General features: G+C 45.2%; 1 protein-coding gene across 1 annotated transcript in view; it reads right to left on the bottom strand.

Annotated features, from left to right (window-relative positions):
- The window catches only part of LOC123809493 (NACHT, LRR and PYD domains-containing protein 1-like), a 53,072-nt gene extending 29,218 nt beyond the window's left edge, over nt 1-23,854 (bottom strand). The window contains 9 exon segments of the mRNA XM_045824693.1: nt 490-660; nt 1,123-1,293; nt 11,904-12,074; nt 15,332-15,911; nt 17,487-18,134; nt 18,137-18,532; nt 22,941-23,306; nt 23,414-23,521; nt 23,651-23,854. Coding sequence (XP_045680649.1) covers nt 490-660; nt 1,123-1,293; nt 11,904-12,074; nt 15,332-15,911; nt 17,487-18,134; nt 18,137-18,532; nt 22,941-23,306; nt 23,414-23,435 — 2,525 coding nt within the window. The 5' untranslated portion in view covers nt 23,436-23,521; nt 23,651-23,854.
- Between the last annotated feature and the right edge of the window lie 3,123 nt (nt 23,855-26,977).

Here is a 26,977-nt window from a genome sequence, read left to right as displayed (position 1 = left end):
TGTGCTTATCATCATGTCTTGTTCCCACTGGAGTGTAAGTTTCAGGATGTCAGGGCCTGTGTGTGTTGCTCACTATTGTCCCCTCAGTGCCTGGCCCTGTGTTTGGGACATGGAGGCATGCAATGAATGAATGAATGAATGAATGAATGAGGCAATGAAGGAAGGAAGTAGAGAAAGGAACATGGGGCCTCACTAGCGGTTATCATTTGATCCTCTCAATTCTCCTAGAAATGTCCTTGTTCTACACACATTTTATATATTACATCACAACTTATGAGGTGAGTATGAGGTTCCATTATACAGATGAAGAAACTGAGTCTCAGAGGAAGGCCTGCCCTTGGCTCATGGTCTAAGTAACTAGCGGACCTGGTACAGAAGGCAGGCTGACAATTCATTTTTTGTCTCATTGTCCAATTCGGGGCCCACATCCCTTTCCAACCTCTACCTCCCTTCCCTGCTCTCTGTCCACAGGGACCCACAGTGCCTTACCGCAGGAGCCTGAGTTGGCAGGTGGGCTGCCTAAGCCCTTCATAGAGCAGCTTCATACCGAAGTCACCCAGGTCATTCTGCCTCAGGTGCACCTTTCTCAGGCTGGGGCTGTCACTGAGCATGGAGGCCAGGTCCTGGCAACAGACAGATGTGAGGCCACATCTGACCAGCCTGTGGGAGAGATTTGCACGGGTCCATCATCACTGTTTGCAAGGCCATCTCCTCAGGGTAACTAGGGTCTTGTGTGTCTTTCTACTAGGTGTCCCTTTGGGGCTCCTTGGTGACATTAAAGGAAGATAAGGGCGTGCCTGGCGGCAGGAACCTGGGAGATTGTAACTTTCTCCTGCAGCCAAGGAGCCACAAAGGATTCAGCTCACCTCCCTTTGTGTGACTCTCACCAACCTTGCCCTACCTGCATCAACTTTATAGGACTGATTTACCCAACATCCCACCTGCATACTGGGTATAATTGTTAACTCATCAGCCAGGCAAATGCCCAGTGAGCTGACATGGGATGCTTTGGTGTGTTTCAATATGAGGGCATCTACCTGCTTCCCACCCCATCACCTCATTCTGCCAGGCTCTCATTCTCTCTGCCCCATCCCCGAAGTAGTGTCAATGAGGCTCAATTACAGCAGTCGGTGCAGCTTGCAGGTGGGCTTTCTCAGCTTCCTGAAGAGGTGCTGGGCTCCGATGTCCAGCAGCTCATTGAAGCTCAGGTCCAGCTTGGTCAGGCTCCGGTTGGTGCTCAGCCCACAGGCCAGGTCCTGGCAGCCCTCTGCTGTGAGGCCACAGTCAGCCAGCCTATGGGACACATGCACCGAAGCCTTGAGTTTACTCACTGGTCATTCCACAGTACAGTATTGATTAGCACTCACTGGCACCTCTCCAGGTCAGGCAGAGGTCAATATGGCACCCAGAAGCCCAGAAGCACACAGGTACTGGTGGGTGACATAGAAACGAAGAGCAGGTCAGCTTTCAGATCTGTTTTTATCAGAAGCCTTCCATATTTCCATTTCCTTTATTCCCACATTTTTATTTTTATTTTTTTATTTTTTAAAGATTTTATTTATTGATTTTGAGAGAGGAAAGGGAGGGAGAGAGAGAGAGAGAGAGAGAGAGAGAAACATCAATGTGTGGTTGCTGGGGGCCATGGCCTACAACCCAGGCATGTGTCCTGACTGGGAATCGAACCTGCGATACTTTGGTTCGCAGCCCAAGCTCAATCCACTGAGCTATGCCAGCCAGGGCCTATTCCCACATTTTAAAAATTGTTCAAGTACAGTTGTCTCCATTGTCCTCCCACCACTCTCCTTCTCCACCGCAGCCATCCCCACTTTCCACCTGTGATCCCACCAGCTTTGGTTTCATCCATGTGTCCTTTATACATGTTCCTGAGAACCCTTCCCTCCCCCGCCCCCATTATCCTCTCCCATCTTCCCTCTAGTTACTCTGTTTGTCCTTAATTTTAATGTCTCTGGTTATATTTTGCTTATTCATTTGTTTTTTTTTATTAGATTCCATGTCTTTTAAGTTAAATTCAAATTTCATGTCTTTGGCTATGGGACCCTGCAGATCTGTCTCCTTGCCATCTTTTCTTCTTATCTTTTAACCCTTTTATGTGACTCCTCGATGACCTCCTTGCTGCTCTTTAAACACTGTGGGCACAGTTCTGTCTCAGGGCCTTTGCACCTGCTCTTCTTCTGCCATGAACAATCTTCTCACCTGATATCTCACTTTGGTGTGTTCTCTCACCTGCTTCAGGGATTTGCTCAATAGCTGCCTTGGGGCAATCTTGCCCCATTATCCTTCTTGTTTAAAATTGCAGCCCCAGCCCCCATTTATTTCGACTTTAATTTCCTCTATAGCCCAAATCACATGCAATATATTTTACTTATTTATTTTCTTGCTGTTTTTCCCTCAAGAATGTATGTTCCATGATGAAACAGATTACATTTCTACTTGTACCCCAGTGCTTTGGGCAGGTCACACATATAGTAGGAACTTAATTAGTATACAGTTAGTGACTGAATGAAATAGAGTGAAGAGGAGCACGTGGGGTGTAGCTGAAAGCAGATGAATGAACAGTAAATTTTGGTCAGGGAAGGAGGAGCAGACATATGAGGGTGCCTTGAATGGTGGGAAGGAGTTCACCTAGATGAGGTGGAGGGAGGGGACTCTCCTGGCTGGCAGAGTGGATGTGAGCTTACAGCATGTGATGTTTAGTGATGCTGTCAGAAAGTCTACATTGAAGGGAGATGATGTTTGAGGGTAAAGATAGAAAATATGAAGATGGTGGTGGGTCTTGAATGTGTTTATTAGAAGTATGGGCCTTGTTCAGGTGGCAGCAATGAACCAGTGAAAATTCTTGAGGAGGGTAGTTGTGAGTTCCTTGCACTGCTTGGGAATGACCCCTGATGGGGGTGGAGAATGGTTGGATGGGGTCAGGCAAAAAGCAGGTGGTCCAGGTGGGAGAGGATGAGCACTGAGGTCAGAGCAGTGCCTGTGGGACATGTTCCTGTGGCCCCAACAGCACTCAGTGCCCCTGTAGATGTTGGGCAGGAGGCTTCTGGAGTGGATGCAGAGCTGGTACTGCTGCCACGTACTGTGAGAATCAGTGTGAAAGGAGGCAGTGTCAGCCTCATGGATGTACAGTTTGTGCTGCTGTTGGGGTTTGTTGCTCTGTGGTTGTCATCTTGAGTTCCTTAATAATTTTATCTGCTAATTTGTGTTTTGTAAGAGAATTCTGATGTGACACTGGAGCTTTGTCTCACATGTGGCTCCTCCCTCCCTGCCTCCTCCCCGCTCTGTGGGAAGAGTTCTTGGCCACCCCTTCCCTGTCCTTTGATGCTGTGGGGCCCTCCTTAGCCTTCCCATCCAGCGTGGTGAGGATCCGGGCTGCCTTTGGAGTAGGGCTTGGTGATAAGAACATGGCATGTTTGGTGATTTGTTGGAGAAAATTCTCTCACCGACTATGATTCATATACCTAGTGCCTCATGAAAATGCACTACGAAGTGATGGATTTCCCATGTACTTCGAGTTCAGATGGTGGTGTTTAGCAATCTTCTCTGTTCTGTGGTTTGGTGTGATGGGTACATGGGAGGAGGAGAAGTCTAGGGCACACCACATAGATCTAGTAGCTAGTGGGAGGAGAACCTGGAAACTTTGTCTGTGGTCACAGTGACTTGTGGGCAGAGCCCCCGACACCTGAGAGGGTCTGTGTGCACCTGCAGTGTACCTGAGGGATGGCAACTTTAAATAGCAAATAAAGGACAACTTGTGATAGAATGAGAGACTAGGGTGGAAGGAATAAATCTTTGTATGTTAGTTCCTTTAATGGCACATTTTCACTGATGTTTGAGCATGTTCATTCTGTCCTGGTTCCTATGATTATCTAGCTTGTCCTAAGAGGGGGGTCAGGCTTTCTTGGCTTAGGGAGGAAAGTGGAGTTTAGAATACACTGCGTTTGAGGAGCCCCTGGGGCATGCTGGAGGGGGGTGTTGAGTTTGAGTTCTGAGCTGAAGACGGACGCTTGGCAGGTGCCCACTGGAGGAGGCCTGAGATGTGACTGTGTGAAGGTCCCTGCATGAGGTAGAGGACACTGAAATTGGGACCAGGTTACTCTTCTGGTTGGACATCACACAGACTTGGTGTCCAATCTTTCTTCTGTCAGTTACTATTTGAAGACTGTGTGCAGGTTTCTTCATCATCAAGTTTGCTGATCTGTAACATGAATTCACCATGCCTACTGCACACAGTGGTTGCCAAGGTCAAAGAAGATAATATATCCCAGGTGTTCAGAACAGGGCTTGAAGGATGCTGCTGCTGTAGGACCCATGCCCTTGACTTTCTTCTACATCTCTGTCCTGATTTCACACAGCCCCAAGTCTCAGTTTTCATGCAGCCCTTCTCTGTTCCTTCTCTCTCCAAGGGGCCAAGGATCTACTGTCCTGTGTCTTTGATTCCAAGTGTTCCTGCCTCCCCTCTTTCTGGAATTGCCTCTTTCAATCTCCTACCCTTTCCTGGATTTTATTTTTTTTACCAGTTCCTTCTGCTTTGTCCATGTACTATGGTCAATTTACATGTTCATAGAAAACAAAACACCCAGAATCCTTGTCTAACATGTTCAACTGATGTCAAAGGAAATCCAGTCATTGGTTTGGACTGTGAAGGTCTTAGTCTTACATCCAATGACAGTAAATCTTTGAGTTCTTTCACAGAGAATCAACATTTCTAGTGAGGAAGTATTCATATCTCTCTGATCCAGAGTTAGTGTTCTTGTGAACAACTACTTTGTATTACACCACCTCACTGAGTCAGCATGACTTTCATCCTGGTTTTCATGGTGAAGAGTTGGAGGTGGTGCGGGGCTGTGCATGCACTGAGTTCAAGTCCCAGGCCTCCCATTCTGCTGTGTAAATCTGGGCCAGTTAGTTAACCTTCCTGAGCTTCAGCTCTTACTATGTGGAAAATGAAAATATTTTCCAGGCTCTGCCATTTTCACAGTTGTTTTTTTTATTTTTTTATTTTTGACTGGTCAGAAGATATTCCTTGAGGTAGATGCAGAATTGATGTTGAGATTGTGAAATTCTATTGCAGTGTAAGGGGTATATTGTAGATTGTCTTCCCACTTGCGTATAAAGCTTAAGGTAGAACCAGGATTTCTGAGACCCTTTTAAAAGTTTTTAATCCTGGACTCAGCTGGTTCTCGTTAGAATAGTTTTTTGAAAGGTGGGGTATGGATTTACTACCATCCCCTGCTTGCCCACCTTACCCCACCAGGACCCTTCTTCAGTGAGCAACCCCTTCACCCTCTCCTTTCTCCCAGTCTCTCAGCTCTTTCTTTCTTTCTTTCTTTCTTTCTTTCTTTCTTTCTTTCTTTCTTTCTTTCTTTCTTTCTTTCTTTCTTCCTTCCTTCCTTCCTTCCTTCCTTCCTTCCTTCCTTCCTTCCTTCCTTCCTTCCTTCCTTCCTTTCTTTCTTTCTTTCTTTCTTTCTCTCTCTCTCTTCCTCCCCCCCCCCCCTTCACTGTACTTGGGATCTAGCTTAGATTCCATAATATGCCATTGGCAACATGATTGAATATCTTACCCTCTGAACTCCATCATATCCTTGTGGCTCACCCTCACCTCTGTCCTTCTCCCACTCCCCCACTCTTACTCCCACCTGAGTAACAAGGGCAGGGGCTGCCAGTATGAATCCCACAGTGACTCTCACATGGGCCCCTGCAATGCCTGGAAGGCAGAAATCTCCCATTCAATGATAGCCATTTCCATATTTTACCTTCCCCAGGCCTCTAACACTGCAACCCTCACAGTCTAATGTAGAACTAAATTCCTACTTCACAGGAAAAAGTGGAGCCATTAGAGGGAAATCCATCAGCTTCCCACAGTCAAACCTGTGTGTCTATGGGCCACCTTCTCTCTGCCAGGTCTTCAAGTACCCTTCTGTTACAGGGTTAGGTGTTACCCAAATCTCTGAAAGCCAATCTTTCTTCCATTATCTCCCTCTGAGGAAAGGGAGACCATGATAAGCCCTTCTTCTGGTATCTTTCATCATCCTTATCAACAGATATTCAAACTTAGGCCTTTTCCTTCTTCAGTGCAAACAAGCACACACACACACACACACACACACACACACACACACACACACACCCCTCTCTAGTAAAACCCACATTCCCTTCTGGTTTACTTCTTTTTCCTTCTTCACTATGAAAATGTTTGAATAACGGAATAATGTGTTTGTATTTGTAGTCACATTTTTACTCCATCTTCAAGTTAATCCATTCCACTTTGGACTTCATCACCTCAAGAACTGTTCCTGCTGAGGACGTACATGACTTCCCTATCACAAATCCAATGGACAACTTTCAGTCCTTACTGTACTTGACCTCCCAGCAGCAATGGCCACTGATGACCATATGCTCCATGAACTCCTCTGCTCCCCAGGTTCCACGACACCACACTGCCTTTCTGTTCTTCCCCCCTCCCATTCTGCTCATCATCAGGCATCAATGCTTACTTCTATTTTCTATGCCACATTGGGAAGGGTGGGGTTCCCAAGGACTGACATGCAAACTTTTCTTTGCATATGAATTTTAAGATCAGCTTGACTGCTTATGCAAATAGGCAGCTGTGATTTGATAAGGACTGAGTTGAATCTGTAGATCAGCTTGAAAAGTATGGCTATCTTCACACTATTAAGTCTTCCAATCCATGAATATGGAAGGTCTTATGATTTATTTTGATTTAATTTCTTCAACTATGCTTTGTAGGTTTCAGTATATGAGTCTTGCTCTTCTTCTGTTTAATTTATTCCCATGTATTTCATACTTTTTGATGCTATTGTATATAGTGTTGTTTTCTTAATTACATTTTTAGATTGTTTATTGCTAACATGTAGTACAGTTTATTATTTGTTAAACTTTTATCCTGAAGACTTGCTAACTAGTTTATTAGTTTTAATATCTATTTTTTGTGAATTCCTTAGGATTTTTAAAATACAGTCATGTAAGGTACAAATAGTGATCATTTTACTTTTTCCTTTATCATATGGAAAACATTTACTTCAATCTCTTGCTTTCTGTCTCTGGATAGAGCCTCCAGTATAACGTTGAATAGACTTGGAAAGAGTGGAGAGTTTGGTCTTGTTCCTGGTCTCAGGGCAAAAGCATTCTTTCTTTCAGCATTAAGTGTAATGTGAGTTGTGGGTTTTTCGTAGTTGTTTGTTATCAGGTTGAGATAGTTTCCTTGTATTCCAAGTTTGTTAAGTGTTGTTAATGTGAAATGGTGTTTGATTGTGTCAACTGCTTTTTCTAAGTCTTTTGAGATGATCATGAAATTTTTATCAATTATTCTATTAACAGATGTACTGCATTGATCAGTTTTCCTGGGTTAAATCAACCTATTGGTACTTTGGGTTAAACCAACTTTGCATTCCTGGTACAAGCACCACTTGGTCATGCTTTACCATTCTTTTTACATGGTTTTATTATTTTGTTGAGGATTTTCATAAGAAATTTTGGTCTGTAGTTTTTTAATACCCTGTGATGATGTTGCTTGTCTTTGTTTGCTTTTTTAAAAATACCTTTTTTAATTTATGCTCTTACAGTTGTTCAAGTTTTTCCCTTTTGCCCCCTTGCCCCTTACCTACCCATTCCCACAGTCAATCCCCATACCATTGTCCATGGGCCATTCATACATTCTTTGTCTAATCCCTTCAGCTTCTTTCTCCTAGTCCCCACCTCCCCACTCTCCTCCTATAGCTGTCAATCTGTTCTGTGTATCCATGCCTCTGATTCTATTTTGCTCACTAGTTGATTTTGTTCATTATATTCCAATGATAAGTGAGATCATATGCTATTTGCCTTTCATTGACCAGCTTATTTCATGTAGCATATTAGTGTCCAGTTCCATCCATGCTGTCACAAAGAGTAAGAATTGCTTCTTTTTATTGCTGTGTAGTATTCCAATTTTGTATATATGTACCACAGTTGTTTTAAACTTTTTATTGTTGTTCAATTACAGTTGCCCCCATTTCCCCCCATTACTCCCCCTGCTCTGCCCACCCCCTTCTCCCACATTCAATCCTCCCCTCACCCGCCCCCCCCGCCTCGTTGTCCTTGTCCATGTGTACCACAGCTATTTTGTCCACTCATCACTGACTAGCACTTAGGCTGTTTCGAGATCTTGGCTACTGTAAATAATGCTGCTGTGAACATAGGGGTGCATATATTCTTCTGAATTGGTGTTATGGTGTTGTTTGAATATATTCCCAGAAGTGGAATGGCTGGGTCAAAATGCAGTTTCATTTTGAATTTTTTGAGGAAACTCCATACTGTTTTCCAGAGTGGTTGCACCAGTCTGCATTTCTACCAACACAGCACTAAGGTTCCCTCCTCTAAACATCCTTGCCAGCACTTGTTGTTTGTTGATTTATTAATGATGGCCATTTTAGCAGGAGTGAGGTGATACCTCATTGTGGTTTTGATTTGCATCTCTCTGATGATTACTGATGTTGAACAATTTTGCAAATGTCCATGGACCCTCTGTATGTCCTCCTTGGAGAAGTGTCTATTCTGGCCCTTTGCCATTTTTTAAATTGGATTATTTGTTTTCCTGGTGTTGAGTCATATGGGTTTTGTATATATTTCGGAGATTAAACCCTTGTCCTGTGTATCATTGGCAAATATGTTCTCCCCCACAGTGGGTTCTTTTTCATTTTGCTGATGGTTTCTTTAGCTGTGAAGAAGCTTTTTAATGTGATATAGTTCCATGTGTTTATTTTTCCAGTTTCCCTTACCTTAGGAGATATATCAGCAACAATATTTCTAGGAGACATATGTGAAATTTTACTGCCTGTTTTCCTCTAGAATTTTTATGACATTGCAATTTATATTTAAGTCTTTTATCCACTTTGAGTTATTCTAGTGTGTGGTATAAGTTGGTGGTCTCGTGTCTGCTTTTGTTATCAGGGTAATGGTGCCATTATAGAATGAATTGGAAAATATTCCCTATTCTATTATTTTTCTTTTTCTTTTTTGCAGAGTTTGAGGATACTGGTGTTAATTTTTCTTTAAAGGTTTGGTGGAATTAATCAGTGAAGCCATCTGGGCCTGGGCTTTTATTTGTAGGAATGTTTTGTTTACTGATTCAATCTCTCTACTTGTTTGTTATAGGTTTATTTAGATTTCCTAAATCTTCTTCAGTCAGTTCCAGCAGTTTATGTTTTTCTAGAAAATGGTCCTTTTTTTTAGGTTATGTAATTTGTTGGTTTAACATATTTCATAATCCTTCCTTAAAGTTCTTTTAAATGTTTCTATGGGGTTAATTTCTATGAATGACCTCTCTTTCATTCCTGATGTTAGTAATTTGCATCATCCTAGCTTTTGGCTAGTCAGTCTAGCTAAACTTTTGTCATTTTGCTGATCTTTGCAAAGAACTAACTTTTGGTGTCATTTTCTGTATTGTTTTTGTATTTTCTGTGCTATCTATTCCCAATCTAGTTTATATTCTTTTCTTTCTTCTGCTTGCTTTTCATTCTTTTGGCTACTTTCATTATTTCTTTTTGATTCTTAAAGTGGAATGTTAAGTTATTGATTTGAGCTTCTTTTTCTTCTTTTCCTTCTTCTTTCCTTTCTTTTTTTCCTTTTGCTCCTTCTTAAGCCTTTTAATTTCATGCAGTCCCATTTGTTTATCTTTCCTTTCTTTCTCTTGCCCTAGGAGATATATCAGCAACAATAATACCTTCAAAATAGACTTTTTTCTAGACTATTTTTAGTTCTTCAGCAATATTTGAGTAGAAGCACAGAGAGTTCCTACATATTCCTGCCCCCACATACACAACCTCCCCCATTACCAACATCGGGCATCACAGCAGGACATTTATTGCAGTTGGCGAGCCAACACCGACACACCATAATCACTCAAAGTTCATGGTTTACACCAGAGTTCACTTTGGTGTTTTATATTCTATGGCTTCTGACAGATATAAAATGACATGTATCCACCATTACACTGTCACACAGAATAGTCACTGTGCTCTGTCTGTCTATCCTCACCGCCCCTGACCCTGGAAATCACAGATACTATTACTGTCTTCATATGTTTGCCTTTTGAAGAATTCCATGCTTTTGGGGTCATTATAATATGTAGCCTTTCAGATCGTGTTTTTTCACCTAGTGATATGTATTTATGTTTTTCTCATGTCTTTTTATAGCTTTGTGGCTCATTTTTTCCCACAGTAAATAATATTCCCTCGTATGGATGTGCCACAATTTGTTTATCTGCTCACCTATGGAAGGACACCTTGACTGTTCTCCAGTTTTGCAATTATAAGTAAAGGTGCTATAAAAATCCATATACAGGATTTAGTGTGGACATAGGTTTTCAATCCACTTGAGTAAATAACAGGAAACACGATTGATGGGTAACGTGGTAATGATGTGTTTAGTTTTGTAGGAATCTGTGACGAGGCCACATCACTTTGCATTCCCACCAGCAATGTAAGAGAGTTTCTGTTGCTTCACACTCTTTCAGCTTTTGGTGCTGTCTTATTCTAGATTTTGGCCATTCTAATGGGTGTGTAGTTTTACCTGTTATTTCTTTTTAAAATCTAGGCATTGATATCTCTACAAGTCCCTCTAAGCACTAAACTAGCTGCATAAAATAGCTATTGGTATGTTGCTCTTTTTTCCATTCATCTCAAAGTTTTTAAACTACCCCTGTGACTTTATCTTTGACCTATTGATTATTTAGGCATATGTTGTTTCATTTCAGTGACTGTGTGAATTTCCTAGATTTCCCTGTGTTATTGATTTCCAAATTCATTCCATTATGTTCAGAGAATAGAATTTATATGATTTTAATTTTGTTAAATTTATTGATATCTGCTTCATGTGGCATCTTGGTTTTGCATAGAACTTTATTTGATACCCATTTGAAAATTCCCCTTGGTTACCTCAAAGGCACTAGGGATAAACATGCATAAAACCTCACCTATGATGTCCCATTCCCCACCCACTCATCTTCCAGTATTTCTCCTCTCAGTGAAGGGACCGCCATCCCATGTGTTCCTATAGCCTGAACCTAAGATCATCTTCTGTCTCTACCTTCTTTTCTCTGTGAATCCAATTACTCATTCCGGTTTATTTTACTTTATTTTAGATCTCTTCAATCCCTTCATTTCTGTCCATTTCCATGGACAACACTGTAGTTCAAAATATCACATGCAGAAACTATAATAATATCCCTAAGTTTAAGCTCTCACCATTTAATAGGAACAGATGAAACTTCCCTATGAACTGGTTTCCAAACCTCTGCTTTTGCTCTCCTCCATTCTGTTTTAATATTGCAGTGTATTTCTCCTTTGAAAATCTACTGATCTGATGAACCTTTGATTATAATCATGTTGCATTAGAAAAGCATCCCCAGATTCCATCGGGACCTTGCATAGAGGGTCTGGCTGCATGATCCCTGTAGCCCCTGCTGCTCCTTCGCTCTCCATCCTCCAGCCTCACTGGCCGGCTTTCAATTCCATGACAGCCCTTCCTTCCTCCTGCACAGGGACTTTGACCTTTCTTCCCTCCTGCTTCACTTATGTAAATCCTCTGTATCTTCAGATATCCTTCCATATTTGCTTTCTTAAGGTTGTTTTCATGGGAGGCCCTTATCTGGACCTGTAATTACATGTGTTTGTGTCAGTTAATGGTAATCACCTGCAAGCTCTGTGAAGCTGGAATCCTGTCTGTGTTTGCTCACTGTAGTAGCCATGGCCCCTGGCACAGTGCATGGCCAGAGAGGGGCTCAGTGAATGTTTGTTGAATACAACGTCCACACCCCCATTCTGAGCCCAACTTCTATCTTGAATCTCCCGTCTATCCCTGTTTCAGAATAGAACTGGGGCCAGACTCACCTCAGGGTCTTCATGTGGCAGTTATGAGATTTCAGGGCCTCACAGAGACTGTGCACTACAGAGCAGCTCAGGAAGTTTCCACTCAGGTCCAGCTCCTGCAGGCTCCCATCAGCATAGAAAATGGAGAAGAAAATCTGCCACCAGGCATCTGTAAATGGGCTCAAGCTGGACCTAAGGGTGAGAGAACCAGAAGAGATGAGACCAGTGTGTGGGCGGGGAGGGGGGGTCTATGTGTACAGCCCTGCATAACACAGTGGGGTTTGGATCCTCTGAGCCAGGCTGCATTGGGCAGGGCGACCCCCATGGGTGGTCAGCCTCCCCAACTGCCCCTCTGCTCCCACCACCCTGGGCTAAGTGCCTCAGTTTCATGAGGCTTCTCATTGTATAGCCCCTGCCTCTCTCTGCTGCAGTGTTCACTTGGCAGGTCTGTTTCTATCTCATTCTGGGACAGTCTTGTGGGCAGGGGCTAATCTATTTGATCCGCAGTGTCCAGCACAAGGCCTGGCACAGAGCTTGGGGACACAGACAGTCTTCCTCTCTTCAATGCAGACCTGCCTTTCTTCCTGTGGCTCTGATGTTGTGAAGTCCCAGTTCCCAGAAAGGAAAGGAGGAGACGGGAGGAGGGAATGGAGCCTGGAAGAGGTGGGCAAAGATAATTTTGTAGGACAGTTTGGTGGAGGGGGTTGGAAATTAGCAATTGGAGGGACTGAGTAAAAAGGGAAATGGACTCCTGGACATAGATAATAGTGTGGTAATTGCTAGGGGGAGGGAGGTGTAAGGGGACAAATTGGTAATGAAAAAATATAATAAAGATTAAATAAAAAAGGTAATTCTGTGATTGGATATTGTGTCTAACTACATATGCTGCTGTCCAGCTTCAGTGGGACCCTGTCCCCTCTCAGGATAGCAAGACACAGCAAGGGTGTCCAGGACAGAGATGGCGAAGGGGACTGTCTCAGAAGGGGACATTTGCAGGATGTGGGGAGAGGATGATGGGCCTCATCTAGGAGTTTTAGTGCAGACTGCTTTGTGTAATTTCCACTAATTTAAATTACATATTTTCACACACTATTTAACTGATTTTATCTAATACCAAGGCACAGTGACTCAGACTCTGTTTCACATTGCAAAATGATATCTCTTTTTTCTTGCCAACTATTTCCACCTTGACAGACCAGTAGCACCTTGACCTGATATGTCCCCAACTCCATTCATCCTTCCCCCTCCCAAGTCTGCAGAGCTGAGCAGAGGCGAGGAGCAGAGGCTCTGGAGCCAGCTCTCAGCACGTGAATTCCACTGGTCTGTGCCTCACTCAGTCTCCTTGATGCCAGAAGGGCACAAGAGGCCCTGCTGCAGAGGGTTCCGTGAGGACGTGAAAGTGCTATACTTTCACAAATCTCAGTGTGGTTGTAATGCTCACAGCTCTAAGATGTATACATGCTTCAAAGGTACCAAAACATTTATTATTCCAAAGTTTAATTATTTTTAATATTTATAGTATTTTATTATACTATGTTTTAGCTCTCTTATACCCCACCGCCCCCTCAGCAATATAATTACTTGTTTTTTAAAACATTTATTCAGTTTTGGGGAAACTGAATAATAATTTTTAAACTTTTTGTATTTTTGAATGCTTGCCAACTTTAATCCTTAAAGAGACTAAAAAAAATTAAATTTTCTTTTTTATCAAAAGGCACAGTGCTTAATTACAAACCAAATACTTGAGCTGCTCATACATCCTGTCTCCTATTGGTCCTTGTCTCCCTCCCACAGCCTTGGGACAATCTCTACCATTTCCTCCTGGACTTCTTGTGTGTTTACAGTGTCCTTGCTATTCTCTCTGTCTTGCACAGCTGACTCAGTGTCTTTAAAATCCCCCTGCCCACAGCAGCTACAGCTTCTGACTTTCCCATGGGAGTCCCTCCAGACTCCAGGTGCCACCGTGCACTGCAAACTCTCTTCATCATGGTGCCCTTGACTCCTCCTGCTACTCACCTCACCTCTGCCTCTGCCTGCTCAGGGTACTTCCAAGGCCACCACCACTTGTGACACCTGTACCCAGGCCCTTTAAAGACCAGTTCACCTTTGTAACCATAACAACTTGAAATAAACTAAGTGCCTGAGGAAAGATAATGGTCAGATAGTTGTGGCACCTTCCCTATGGAACACCATATGCTCATTCGAATGGCATTGTATCAGGCTACTTTATAGCATGAGAGGGGAGTCTTTGTATAAAAATAAAGAAATAACACTGTGAAATGAAGTACATAGTACGGCTCACTTTTGCTTTAGAGATGTGCATAAAAATAAGACTAGAGGACACATACTTGCATTTTTATTGATGGTGACCTCTGAGTGATGGAATCCTGGCTAATAATTAATTTTGACCTTGTTGTATACTTATATGTTCTCACTTTCCTACAATGAACATAAGTTTTATATTAGAAAAAAATTACAAATCCAAAAATAGAACACCCAAGCCCTACATTTCCTCCTTGGAGTCTGTCATTTTTTGTGGTGCACTTTGGGGATCCCTCCCTTCCTAGGGCTGCCATTCTGCCTCATCTGTCCTTTTACTCTGTTCTAGTTACCAGATGGATGTCTGTCTTCTCTCCCAGATTTGAGTTCCTTGAGACATGTATGTGTTTCATTAAACTGTGATCCACAGGGCCTGCCATAAAATCAGTCCTTAAAACACATTTATGAAATGAGTCTACAGAGGAAAGGGTTAGTCAAACAAATAAAGGATCAATACTGCCACTGAGGTGGGGAACTGGATGTGGAAGTTAATGGTGTTGCTGGGCTTAGAGATTGATGGGAGAGAGCCCCTTTGGTCATACTCAGGTAGGGTTTCACTGGGATAATAGTGCATCATTGCACAAACCAATTTTTGTGCAGTCTCTGGCTTTCCCGTGGGAGACCCTCCAGACTCCAGGTGCCAAGAAAAATACAGCCCCATTTTTGGAGACACAGATTCTGAGGTGATGGTATAGATTTCAGGGACAATGTCATAGTCAACATACATCAAGGGGATGACTGAAGCAGCTGAGTGAGCAGTGCCTGGAGGGAAGCATGTCAAGAGGGAGAAACAGAGGCAGGGGTGCTGGGTGGATGGGAGCTGATGTGAGATTGCAGGTGGACTTGCACACGGGGTGAAGGTGGCCATCATGAGAGAGACAGGAGGAGAAGCAGCGCTACAAGACAGGGAAACAGCAGGTCGCTTAGAAGCATGTAGGGAAGGCTTCATGGTTAGACACTGCTGCACAGAATCCTAGGTAGACAGAGAATGGGAGTCGCAATGGGTTGAAAGAACTCCTTGGTGACCTCGGTCCTTTAGTTACTGAGGCCAGGCTTAGTGAGAGTTCCTCCAGGACTCAGGAGAGAGGGAACAAGAAAGTAGCTGGGGGGAGGTGAGGGGTAGCTCTCACAGAATGACATATGAAGGCCTTTGTGCTTCTCTGTGCGGTCCACCCTCATTCAGTTGCAGCCTCTTCATGAGCGGGCTGAATTTAATGCAGAAAGTGAACACCAGGAGCTCCAAGTCAGTTTGGACACATATCCTCATTTCAGGGAAACCGGGTATCACTTTCATCAGAAAACTTGCATCCCGAAACTCATAAAAGGACTGGAGCAAGTGCCAACAATATGGCTCTAGGTTCTGCTGTGTGTGGTTGACCTCTTTCTTGGCCAATTGTAGCAGCTTGTGATGCCTCTCCCAAGACAGCTGGCATTTGAAGATACTCTCCAGCTCTCTTATCCCCTGCTCACTCAAAAGGCCAAATAAAAAACATGTGCTTGGTTCCCCAAACACAAGAACTATCCCGTATTCTCCTATGAACTCCATCTTATTTCTGATGTTTATTAACTCATCCCCTAAAGCACAGGACATTGCTGCAAAGAACCCCTGGAAACACAGGTGAATGAAGCTGTAGCTCAGAGAGGAGGGGTGCTTCTGAAGAACACCCATTTTTTTAAATTTTATTTAAATTGTTGTTTCAGTACAATTTTCTATCTTTTACTCCCATCCCAACCCACCCACCCAGCCCTCCCTTCCTCCCTCCCATTTCCACCCACCCCTAGTTTTTATCCATGTGTCCTTTATACTTGTTCCTTTAAACCCTTCCCCTTTTCCCCTGAAATTCTCTCTCCTCTCCCCTCTGAACTCTGTCAGTCTGTTCTTTATCTCAGTGTCTTTGGTTATATTTTGCTTATTTCTTTGTTTTGTTGTTTAGGTTCCTGTTAAAGCTGAGATCATATGGTATTTGTCTTTCACTGCCTGGCTTATTTCGCTTAGCATAATGCTTTCCAGTTCCATCCATGCTGTTGCAAAGAGTAGGAGCTCCTTCTTTCTTTCTGCTGCATAGAATTCCATTGTGTAAATGTACCATAGTTTTTCGATCCATTCATTTACTGATGGGCATCTAGGTTGCTTCCAACACTTGGCTATTGTAAATTGTGCTACTATGAACATTGGGGTGCATAGGTTCTTTTGGATTGGTGTTTTAGGGTTCTTAGGATATAATCCTGGCAGTGGAATTGCTGGGTCAAAAGGCAGATCCATTTTTAGTTTTCTGAGGAAGTTCCATACTGCTTTCCATAGTGGTTGTACCAGTCTGCAGTCCCACCAACAGTGTACTAGGGTCCCCTTCTCACCACAACGTCTCCAACGCTTGTTGTTTGTTGCTTTGTTTATGATGGCCATTCTGACTGGTGTAAAGTGGTATCTCATTGTGGTTGTAATTTGTATCTCTCTGACAGCTAGCGATATTGAGCATCTTTTCATGTGTTTCTGGATCCTCCGTATTTCCTCCTTGGAGGAGTGTCTGTTCAAGTCCTTTGTCCATTTTTTAATTGGGTTGTTTGTCTTCTTAGAGTGGAGTCATGTAAGTTCTTTATATATTTTGGAGATTAAACCCTTGTCTGAGGTATCATTGGCAAATATGTTTTCCCATACAGTTGGTTCTCTTTTTATTTTGATACTGTTTTCTTTAGCTGTGCAGAAGCTTTTTATTTTGATGAGATCCCATTTGTTTATTCTTTCCTTTATGTCCCTTACTCTGGGGGACATATCAGTAAAAATGTTGCTGCATGAAATATCTGAGATTTTCCTGCCTATGTTTTCCTCTAGGACTTTAATGGTGACATGGCTTATATTTAAGTCTTTTATCCACCTTGAATTTATTTTTGTGTATGGTGTATGTTGGTGCTCGAGTTTCATTCTCTTGCACGTAGCTGTCCAGTTTTCCCAACACCATTTGTTGAAGAGACTGTTTTTACTCCATTTTATGTTGCTGCCCCCTTTGTCAAATATTAATTGACCATAGAGACTTGGGCTTATTTCTGGGCTCTCTGTTCTGTTCCATTGGTCCATGTGCCTGTTTTTATGCCAGTACCAGGCTGTTTTGATTACAGTGTTCTTATAATACAGTTTGCTATCAGGTATTGTGATTCCTCCTACTTTGCTTTCCTTTCTCAAAATTGCAGCAGCTATTTGGGGTCATTTATGGTTCCACATAAATTTTTGAAGTGTTTAGAACACCCATCTTTAAGAGAGTGGAGGTGATGTCCTCATCTAACCCATACTTTTGAGGTCCTCTGGGTTCAACAGGATCTTTCCTTGCCTGGTGCCCTTAGCAGCCAGAGAGCAGAAGTCCCATAGCTTAGTCCTGAAGGACTGAGCTCAGAGAATGTGGAAAAAGTAGCACAGACAGAGCACAGTGGTCATCTGGCAGGTCAGTGACAGTTCTGGTCCCTGATCCATCTGCTGCTTCAGGAAAGTGTAGACCAGCTAGGACACCAAGGGCATGACACACATGGTCAAGAGTGCCAGTATTGATTTGACTGAGCTGAAGGCTTTAATTGCTTGGCTTTCATTTGTGAAGTATGTGTAGAAATAGTCCCTCCTGGCTGACTCAGAGAATCCCAGGACCTCCACCCAGCGTGGCTGCTTTAAAGAAGGAATGAACTTCCTCAGAGCTGTGATCCGAGCTGTGATCCAAGCTGTGATTAGCAGGGAAGCCCCAGGAAGTAAGGTTTTCTTTAGCAAACTGCTCAGCATTGTGCGCACCTGCTGCTGCTGGCTCCAGTGCAGACAGAACTAGGAACTGTGCTGCTTCAAGTCCCATTTTGGTTCATCCAAGTTATCAAGAATGAAGAACAGCTGTTCTGGCTGAGACAGGATCTGTCCAATGGGAGCTGCAGGGCCAGCCCAGTCTTTTGAGATGAGCTCAGGAGACTCATTGTCCTGGACTGGGCCAGGTCTCTGCAGTTGAAGTAGGAGACATGCTGGAAGTGGTCCCTGTACAGCCTGCCTTCCTCCCAGGCTCTCCTCACCTGCCTGGCCAGGGTTGACTTTGCAATTCCAGCAGACCCTTCCACATGCAGTATGACTGTGGAAGGCTCTTGCTGAGTACCTGGGTCTGGGCCAAATAGGTCTCCGACCTCAGTCAAATGTTTTTGATTCTCTATCACCTCATGTTTCATCAACAAGAGTGGTAGATAATATCCTCTGGGTTTAGATCTGTGTAGAAGTAGCAGTTGTGTGACTTTTTGTTGGATATCCTCATTTTTCCATGACTGTGTGGGGTAGGGATTCTCTCTCTTTTGCTTCTGGAATTTTTCTGTGATTCCTAGGTGAGGGAGGGAAAGATGGAACATAAAGGTATAGAATACATTTGTTTAACTTTCAAAACTCTCCTCCTACCACTAACACATCTAATAAGTTACAGATTCATTTATGCTTTTGCCCAGGAGTTGGCAAACTCAGGCCAAATCTAGATGGGCACCTGTTGTACAACCTGTGACATAAGAATGGTTGCTATACTTTTAAATAATTGAAAAGTCAAAGAATGATTTACATGATTTCATCATGTAAAAGTTATATAAAATTTCCACTCTGCAAAGAGATGTGGACATCTAGGTACATGAAACTCCTAAGTCCTGATACAGACCCCACCCCAAAAGGACTTCACTCATCACATTATACTAAGATTGTCTGAAATCAAAGACAAAGGGAATCTAAAAGCAGCAAGAGCAGAATGGCTCATTGTACACAAGGGCAGCCCCATTAGGCTGTGAGCAGGTTTTTCAGCAGAAACCTCACTGGCCTGGAGAGAGTGGATGATACATTCAAAGTGCTGAAAGAAAATAGCTGTCAGTGAAGAATAATTTACCCGACAAAGGTTCAGTAATGAAGGAGAAATGAAGGCTTTCCAGATAAACAGAAGCTGAAGAAGTTCATTACCACTTGCAGTGACTCTAGAAAATGTAAATAGGAGTTCTTCAAGTGAACTAAGAGATGCTAATTTGTATCATGAAAACATACAAAAGTATAAACCTCACTGATAAAGGTAAGTGTATAATCAAATTCAGAATGATTGATACTGTACTGAATACAGTGTATAATACAAATTCAGAATAGTTGATAGTGTATTAGTTGATACTCTAGTAGAATGGTGAAAGGAGAAAAGTATCAGCAAAGCTAGAAGTTTGTAGTGGGGGGTAGGGTTTGTCAGGCTGGAGCAACTCCTGGGAGCTGGTAGAGGGGGCTGGAGGCACTGGTGACAGGACAGTGATGGTGGCCTTGGGAAGTCCTTGGGGAATGCTGTAGGTCACTGGGTGATGAAGATCAGGCACCTGACTTGAGCAGTGTGACAGCCTCTGGGAGAAAGTGAGAATGTGTGTGGTGTTGACCCTGTCCCTTCACTTCAGATTTTATGTTCCTTTGCTTCAAGTGAATTCCTAGATCAGAGTCTCTGCTGAGATATGAGTTTTAAGAATTTGGGGAATCCCTGATGCTTTGTAACTTCAGAGGTGTCATGAGCTAAAAAGTTCACTTTTTGGGGAGTTCTGTTTTGCCAGTCATCTCTCCTAGTAGACCACCAGATGTGGACTCTATGAAAGATGACAGAAGGCCCTGGCTGGTATTGCTCAGTGGATTGAGCACCAGCCTGTAAACTGAAAGAGTGCTGGTTCAATTCCAAGTCAGGGTATATGACTCAGTTATGGCCCAGGTCCTCAGGTGGTGTCGTGCAACAGGCAACCAATCAATGATTCTCACATTGATGCTTCTCTCCTTTTTCTCCCTCCCTTTTTCTGCTCTCAAAACAAACAAACAAACAAACAACTAAGTAAATAAACAAATAAATCATTAAAAGAAAGATGACAGAAGATGACAGAAGTTGTTACAGCCAGGTGGGACTGAATTGCCCAACAGAACCTGGAACTCAACATCAAGAAGAACCAGCACATGTGGCTGCTGAATGATTCCAGGACGTGGTGACGGTGGTGGGTGAGGAACGTGGACAGCAGGACAGGCTACATGCCGTCAAACTACAGCCTGAAGAAAGGGTCCCTCATGAAGAATGTGAAGGACATACCAGGCCCCTGTAGACCAAGAGGAAGACTTGCACGTGGGATGTGTCCCTGATACCAGCACAGATGGTGACCACCCCGCCAATGTAGGCAGCGCTAACTGCTTCTATGACCTCAACATCCCAGACTTTGTCAAGTTTCCCTATGTGACTGTGAAAGTGGATGAACTGTTCCCAGTAAAGTGGTCATGTATTACTCTCATGGAGAAGGGCAGTGATGGCTGCTGGGCTGGCAGCTAGTATGGGATGGTTCCCTTCCAACTACCTCCTGGATGAGGTGGGCAAGTTGAATGCCAAGTCCCACAGCTTCCCTAGTTGGTACAAGGCTGGCCCAAGCTATGGCCTAGGCACCTATGTCCTTCATGGGGTCCAGAAACTGTACTCTTTCAGTTTGTTCCCTGAGAAGCTACTCTTTGAGAAAGGAGAGACAATGGAGGTAATAGAAAAGCTCTAGACATAAAGAGCAGGTCAGCCATGTGCCACAGCACTAGGTGGTGGTCCCCAGTAACAGGTCCTTCCTGTCCCCATTCTATGCCCCATAGATCAGCTACTTAGGAGGGGACAGGGGGCACCTCGCAGGCAGAGAGTGGTACTATGGGAACAATGTGCCACTAGGCCAGATGCATGCTCAGTGAGCAGTGCCAGAGGGGCGACTTCCTTATTAGGGTCAGCAAATTCTCACCCAGTCACTTGTCTTTGTCTCTCAAAGCATCAGGGAAGAACTAACATTTGAAGGTACAGCTTGTGAAGAAAGTCTACTGCATCAGGCAGCAGCAGGTTCACACACAGACAGGTGCTGGGACACCACAGAAGGCCCATCGTCACCAGTGAGTATGGGGAGAAGCTGTGCCTCACTGGAGGACTTCAGTGATGTCCTCCCTGTGGGCCCTGCTGCCTCCAGGTCCCAGTGCCACACTTATTTCCCCAGAGCTGAGTGGGTGGCTCCAAGAAGTCCTGGTGGGTCACCTGTCTCCTGTGGGCCTGCTCTACCCAGTGGCTCCTCCCCTGTTGGCTTCCTTTGCCTGGTTGATCTTTCTATCCAGGTCCTTTTTTTCTGTCTGCCTCCCTTTTGCCACCCCAGGCCCTCATTCCAGTCAAGGTCACTCCCAGACCCCACACCAGCCAGTTGTAGAGAATGAATGTTGGAAGAGGGGCAAGTGTGCTCATTTTGTTCCTTCTCAATTGGAAACAGCCCTAGGTTGTTCAAACTGTTCCCACCATCAGCACCCTCAGCACAAAGATGCTGGGCTCAGCTGGAATGCACTGAAGCTGCCCTTGGTGAAATGACCTATAGTGCACTGCAAGGGGACCCTGTTACATATGGCACCTGGCTGGGTAAGTTTCACTGACTGGCCTGCCTGAGTCTCAGTCTACTGTCTGTCAAATCAGAGGGCATGTGATCTCAACTCTGCAATGTTCCTGAAAGATCATTTCTAGGCCTACTGGCCCCACCACCCCATCCTGGCTCCTCTGTCCCCCTTATGCAGCTTCCTGGCCCAGGTCCTCCTGCAGCTACAGCCTCACCTGGGTGCACACCCACTGGCTGCAGTGTAGCCACCCCTGGGCCTCTCATGACAACTCAGCAAGCCTCTCTTTCCAGCTCTGTCCATCTGTCAGGCAAGAGTTTCAAGTTCTTTCTAAGTCCTGGAGGGGCCCCAGGACTCAGGGTCATAGTGTTTCAGCACCATGGTGGAGGGGAACGCTGTAGGAAAGGTCTGTTTGGAATTGGGGGGGTAGTGGAATGGAGGACATGGGGCTGTGGGAAGCAGGTAAGAGGGTTGAGGCTGGTGAGCAAGGAGGGCAGGAGCCAGGGCACTGATGCTGGGGTCCTCCAACCAGGAAGCACCAGGAAGCAGAGACCCTGATTACTGAGAGAGGCCAGGAGGGACCAATGTACCCACTGCAGCCTGCCCCAGCCTCTCAGGCAGAAGGACATCCTGACACTGCTGGGCACAGGTCCTGACCTGGCTCCAGGAAGTTTGCATCTGTGTGCAGACTCTGCCTCTCCCTCCCCATGTAACTCATGACTCCTCTCTGTGCCTCAGCTCCCCCCACAGGAAGCTAAAACCTCTGCCTCCCATGGCTGCTAACAGTAGTGACATCCTCAGTGGCAGCAACAGTAGCAGCAGAACAAGTTATAGGGCACTAACTAGGAATAGACTCTGTGCTAGAAGTCTAACATGGGTTCTCTGTTTCACCCTCCCACAGCCCAGGAGGCAGGTTCTTACTTGCTCACTTTACAGATATGGAGTCAGGTGCAGAGAGCAGAGAAGTGAGTTGCCCACTGTGGTGGTGCAGGGACCAGAACCTGCTTTTCCCTGACTCCATTCTGTGCCTATAGCCCAAGACCAGGCAAGTTCCTGCTTGAGAGATGGGTGTGAAACCCCACATCCTTCCTGCAGGTGCCTTTGGAGTGTCAGCCTCTGGTCCCTCTGTCCCTCTGAGTTCTCCCTGCCAGGTACTGTGGTGACCACATGGGATTCTGGGAATGTACTTGGCAGAAGTGAGGTCCAGCAAGGCCCTCCTTTCACAGAAAGCCTCTTAGCTTCAGTCTAGCCTGAGCCTGGATGTCTCTCTCTGATAAAGAACAAAGGAAGGTCTGACAGGGTGTTCAGTGCTGGGGGCAGAAGATGGGCAGCAAGCAGAGGGTACTTTGTCTACTTACCTGACTGTGAGGATGACTCTTCCAGGGCTAACAGCTCGCCCAGGCCTATCTGCTTCCTAGTCTGCAGGACCAGGTCCCAGGCCTGCTGCTCCCTGTATTGAGCCAGCAGGTGTGAGGCCACCTCCATGCTATCTGCCTTTTGTGACTGAGTTGTGGTCACAGCAGGAGACTGCTTGCAGAGATCCTGGTCAGGTAACTGGTGCTGCAACTCCTTCAGCTGCTCCTTTGTCATTAACTCCAAGATCTGGGCCAGCTGCTTCGGGATACTATCAGCAATCTTTGTTCCCCCGAGCTGGTCCACAGCACTGGCCTTGGCTGCTGCACTGGTCATCTCAATCTTGGCTGGGAGGGCCTTGAGGACGTTCACTGGGGAGGAGGTGCAGTGAGGGACATCAGGTAGGCAACAAATAGTTCTCATCCTTGGGCCCAGCCATCTCCCAATGCAAGATTCCCACATGGTTCATTATCCTCACCTGGTAAACTGCTGTTCAGCATTCAGAACCCACTTTGTAAGCCCCAGGACACCTGCCAGTGGATGGCATTGGGGGAAGAGAGGTGGAGGGGAGAGGCAGGCAAAGGCACTGGAAGGAAGAGTACAGAGGGGCTGGGGGACACTGGGATGGGGTCAGGTTACTGAGCAGCTGGGTCTGGGCTGGGGCATCAGGAGAGTGGAGGGGAGGGATAGGGGATGGGATGTTTGGGACACTCACTGTTCTGTGTTCGTCAGTCTTCCTTCTCCCTGGTCCTGGAGTCCTGGAAGCAGCCTTGTGCTGTGATGCTGACAGGAGGTTGGGGGGTGGTGTTCGAGCACAGGGTGGGCTTTCAGAGTGCAGAGTTAGCTCTGAGCTGCACACTTCTGTCTCCTTAGATTTCTCCTCTGCCTGGGATAGCAAAGAGGAAGAACATTTTCAGGACTGAACAAAGGCCTTTACAGGAAACCTCATGGGGGTGTGGCCAGGCGAGGGGAGGGGCCAGCAGAGTGCTGGGCAAAGTAGGAATTTAGTGTCAGAGCCCCAGACAGGCCACCCAGCAGTCAGGCCAGGGGCAGAAGTTTAGTTGGGCCGCTGTGCTGGGTGCAGGCCCAGTAACATGGAGGGACCTGCATCTTCACATGCTTACCCTGAGTGTCCATCACCCAGAGCCTGCCCACAGAGCCAGGGCTGAGGCTCTTCAGGAAGCTGGGTGTGTGGCCAGATTCAGCTCTCAGGATGGGTGGGCCCCCTAAATCTGACAGGGCAGCTCCTTATTGGGGCACCACAGTAGGCCAGGGAGCAGCTTTCCCAGCCTCTCATAGTTTTCTGGGCTCCTGAGGCCCAGTGCATTCCTGCCTCCCTGCAGGGGCCATTGAGATTGCATTCTGTCCAGGGGCCATCTGCCTTGGGGCTGCTCAGCACTCAAGTAGTAAACATCCACCCAAAAGGGGAACAGCCCCTGCCTCACTGCAAAACCAGGCCTCTGGGGATCTTTCTGCTTGTTTTGTAGAATCAGCAGAGCTGTGCACTCGAGATGGAGGAGGGACATCATCTAACCAATTCCCTGTGTATAGCAGTTTCTGGGGATGCCTTGAGCTGACCTGGTTTGGAGAAGCCCAGGCAGAAGGAGCTTCAGCTCATTGCCACTTGGACACAGACCCCCTGTGTGCCTGATTCAATTATCTGAGCCTTAGTTTGCTCACCTATTAAATGGGACATCCCATTTAGGTTTGGTAAGAGGCTCAAATTAAGCAAAAGATATTAATAACTTTAAAATGTTATGTAATATATTTTAAGTACATTTTATTGATTATGCTATTGCAATTTTCCCAATTTTTTTCTACTCTCCCCCCCACACACTCTGCACTCCTACTGTTACAGAACAAACAAGGGGGGCCTGGGACGATATACTATTATTGAAAAAAAAAGCCCCCAGGTCCGTCATGTCCGCCACCAGAGGAAAGACGTCTCTCAATGCCAGACATTTGTGAAATGGAAAGGAAATGTTTATTGAGTGCTATACAAACTTAAAGTAGCGACCTAATGTCTTTATCAAAAATCCCAAAGTCCCTTAAAACACCCACAAACAGACACAGTCCTTCCTTCCTTCCCCCTTTGCCCAGTCCAGAGTACCGTATCTCAGGAAAGGAAATAGAAGTCCATGGCTCAGGCAGTCCTCTGGTTCTTCCTAGTTAGTACTCCATCTCAACTGGGAGACCTCCCTGGGTTCCCGGCACCCTCAGCTGAGTCGCTGGGATCTCTGCTAAAACCAGGTGGTGGTTCCCCCTTCTAAAGCTGCAGGGGTCCCCACTCTGGCAAAGGCACGTGGTCCTCTCTCCCAGGGCCATGGGAGTCCCCACTCAGCCAAAACCGCGTGCTTCGCCCTCCTACAAAGCTGTGGAAAGGAGGAGTCCTCACTCTGCCAAAGCCACGTGGTTCTCCCCCTCAGGGCCACGGGAGTCTCCACTTTGTCAAGGCCATGTGGTTCTCTCCCCAATAGCTGCCGTGTCTGGGTTTAAATCCCTGCACCAATCTTCCTCTGCAGCCCCATTTCCGACTCCTCCTACACTCGGCTTCACATGCCAGAACTCATACCCTTCCAGCTTTACTGGACTGCCATCATGAGTCTGGGCAGGTGTAGTCCCATGTCATGGAGCCAATCATCTTCAAGCTTTCACGCAGGTGCTGTAACTCGGGGGACCTGACCCCCAGTCACGTCTTGGTGGGGTAGTTACTTCCATTCCCGTGGCTCAGAGCATGGCCACAGCTATTTAACATATCTAAGCAACCAGCCAAAGGCTATAGATATGTTAAATGACCATGCCAGAGGTTAGCTACAAGGCTGTTGCTATGCGAAACAGCTTTCAAAGGCCCTGTTCCACTTGTCCCTTCTCCCAACCCACACCTGGGGGGTGGGGGTGAAGACATCTTAAAATCTCCTGGACACCTTAAGTTCTGGACCCAATTTCAAATGCCTATTTGGGGTCCCCCCTCTTGGCTGCACCCTATAACATTACCCCACCAGCATTCCCCACGCCACCCTTAGTTCATGTTTATGAGTTGTATATATAAGTTTTTTTGGCTTGTTCCCTATATTATTCTTAACCTCATCTCATATGTTTTATGCTTACCAATTATGCTACCTTCCTCTACCATTCTTCCCCTCCTCCTCCCCACTGAAAACCCTCCATGTGATCTCCATTTCTCTCGTTCTCTTCCTGTTCTAGTTGTTTGCTTAGTTTTTGTTTTTTAGGTTCAGTTGTTGATAGTTACGAGTTTTTTGTCATCTCACTTTCATATTTTTTGATCTTCTATTCCCTAGATAAGTCCCTTTAACATTTCATATGATAAGGGCTTGGTGATGATGAACTCCTTTAACTTGACCTTATCTGGGAAGCACTTTATCTCCCCTTCCATTCTAAATGATAGCTGAGAGTCTCGTCTGACCTTGCCATAGAGACACCCCAGCTAGCAGACAGGATATCTGAACAAAGAGACTAGGCTAAGCACACACATAATCAGTCAGAGACAGGATATTTCCAGGAACTAGAGCTAGAAAGCGGAGGGAGCGAGTCCAGCAACTAGAGAGCCCAGGGAAAGAAACACCCAATAAGAGAAGGATGAAAGTAGAGCAGTTCAAAGTAACCAATTACAAGACTACTTTCCCATAGTGCACTTTTTTTTTTTCTTTAAAAACCCTGCACAGAACCACCCTGATGGGAGCTGGTCTGAGCTGGGAACTGGCCTCCGCTCAACTTCCCCTCCCTTGCTCTCAAGGGACCCTGCTTTCAACAAATCCCTTGCTTTGCTATTAGCTCTCTCTCTTCTCATAATTCCTCTGCGGCTCCAATCTCACAATAGCTTTGCTGGATAGAGTAATCTTGTATGTAGGTCCTTGCTCTTCATGTCTTTAAATACTTCTTTCCAGCCCCTTCTAGCCTGCAAGGTTTCTTTTGAGAAGTCAGTTAATAATCTTATGGGAACTCCTTCATAGGTAACTTTCCCCTTTTCTCTTGCTACTTTTAAGATTCTCTCTTTATCGTTAATCTGGGGTAACTTAACGAT

The sequence above is a fragment of the Phyllostomus hastatus genome, unplaced genomic scaffold (genome assembly GCF_019186645.2).
Source record: "Phyllostomus hastatus isolate PE091 unplaced genomic scaffold, TTU_PhHast_1.1 phas_scaffold_55, whole genome shotgun sequence".
In the NCBI taxonomy this organism is placed as follows: Eukaryota; Metazoa; Chordata; class Mammalia; order Chiroptera; family Phyllostomidae; genus Phyllostomus; species Phyllostomus hastatus.
This window is presented reverse-complemented; position numbering and strand designations above follow the sequence as displayed.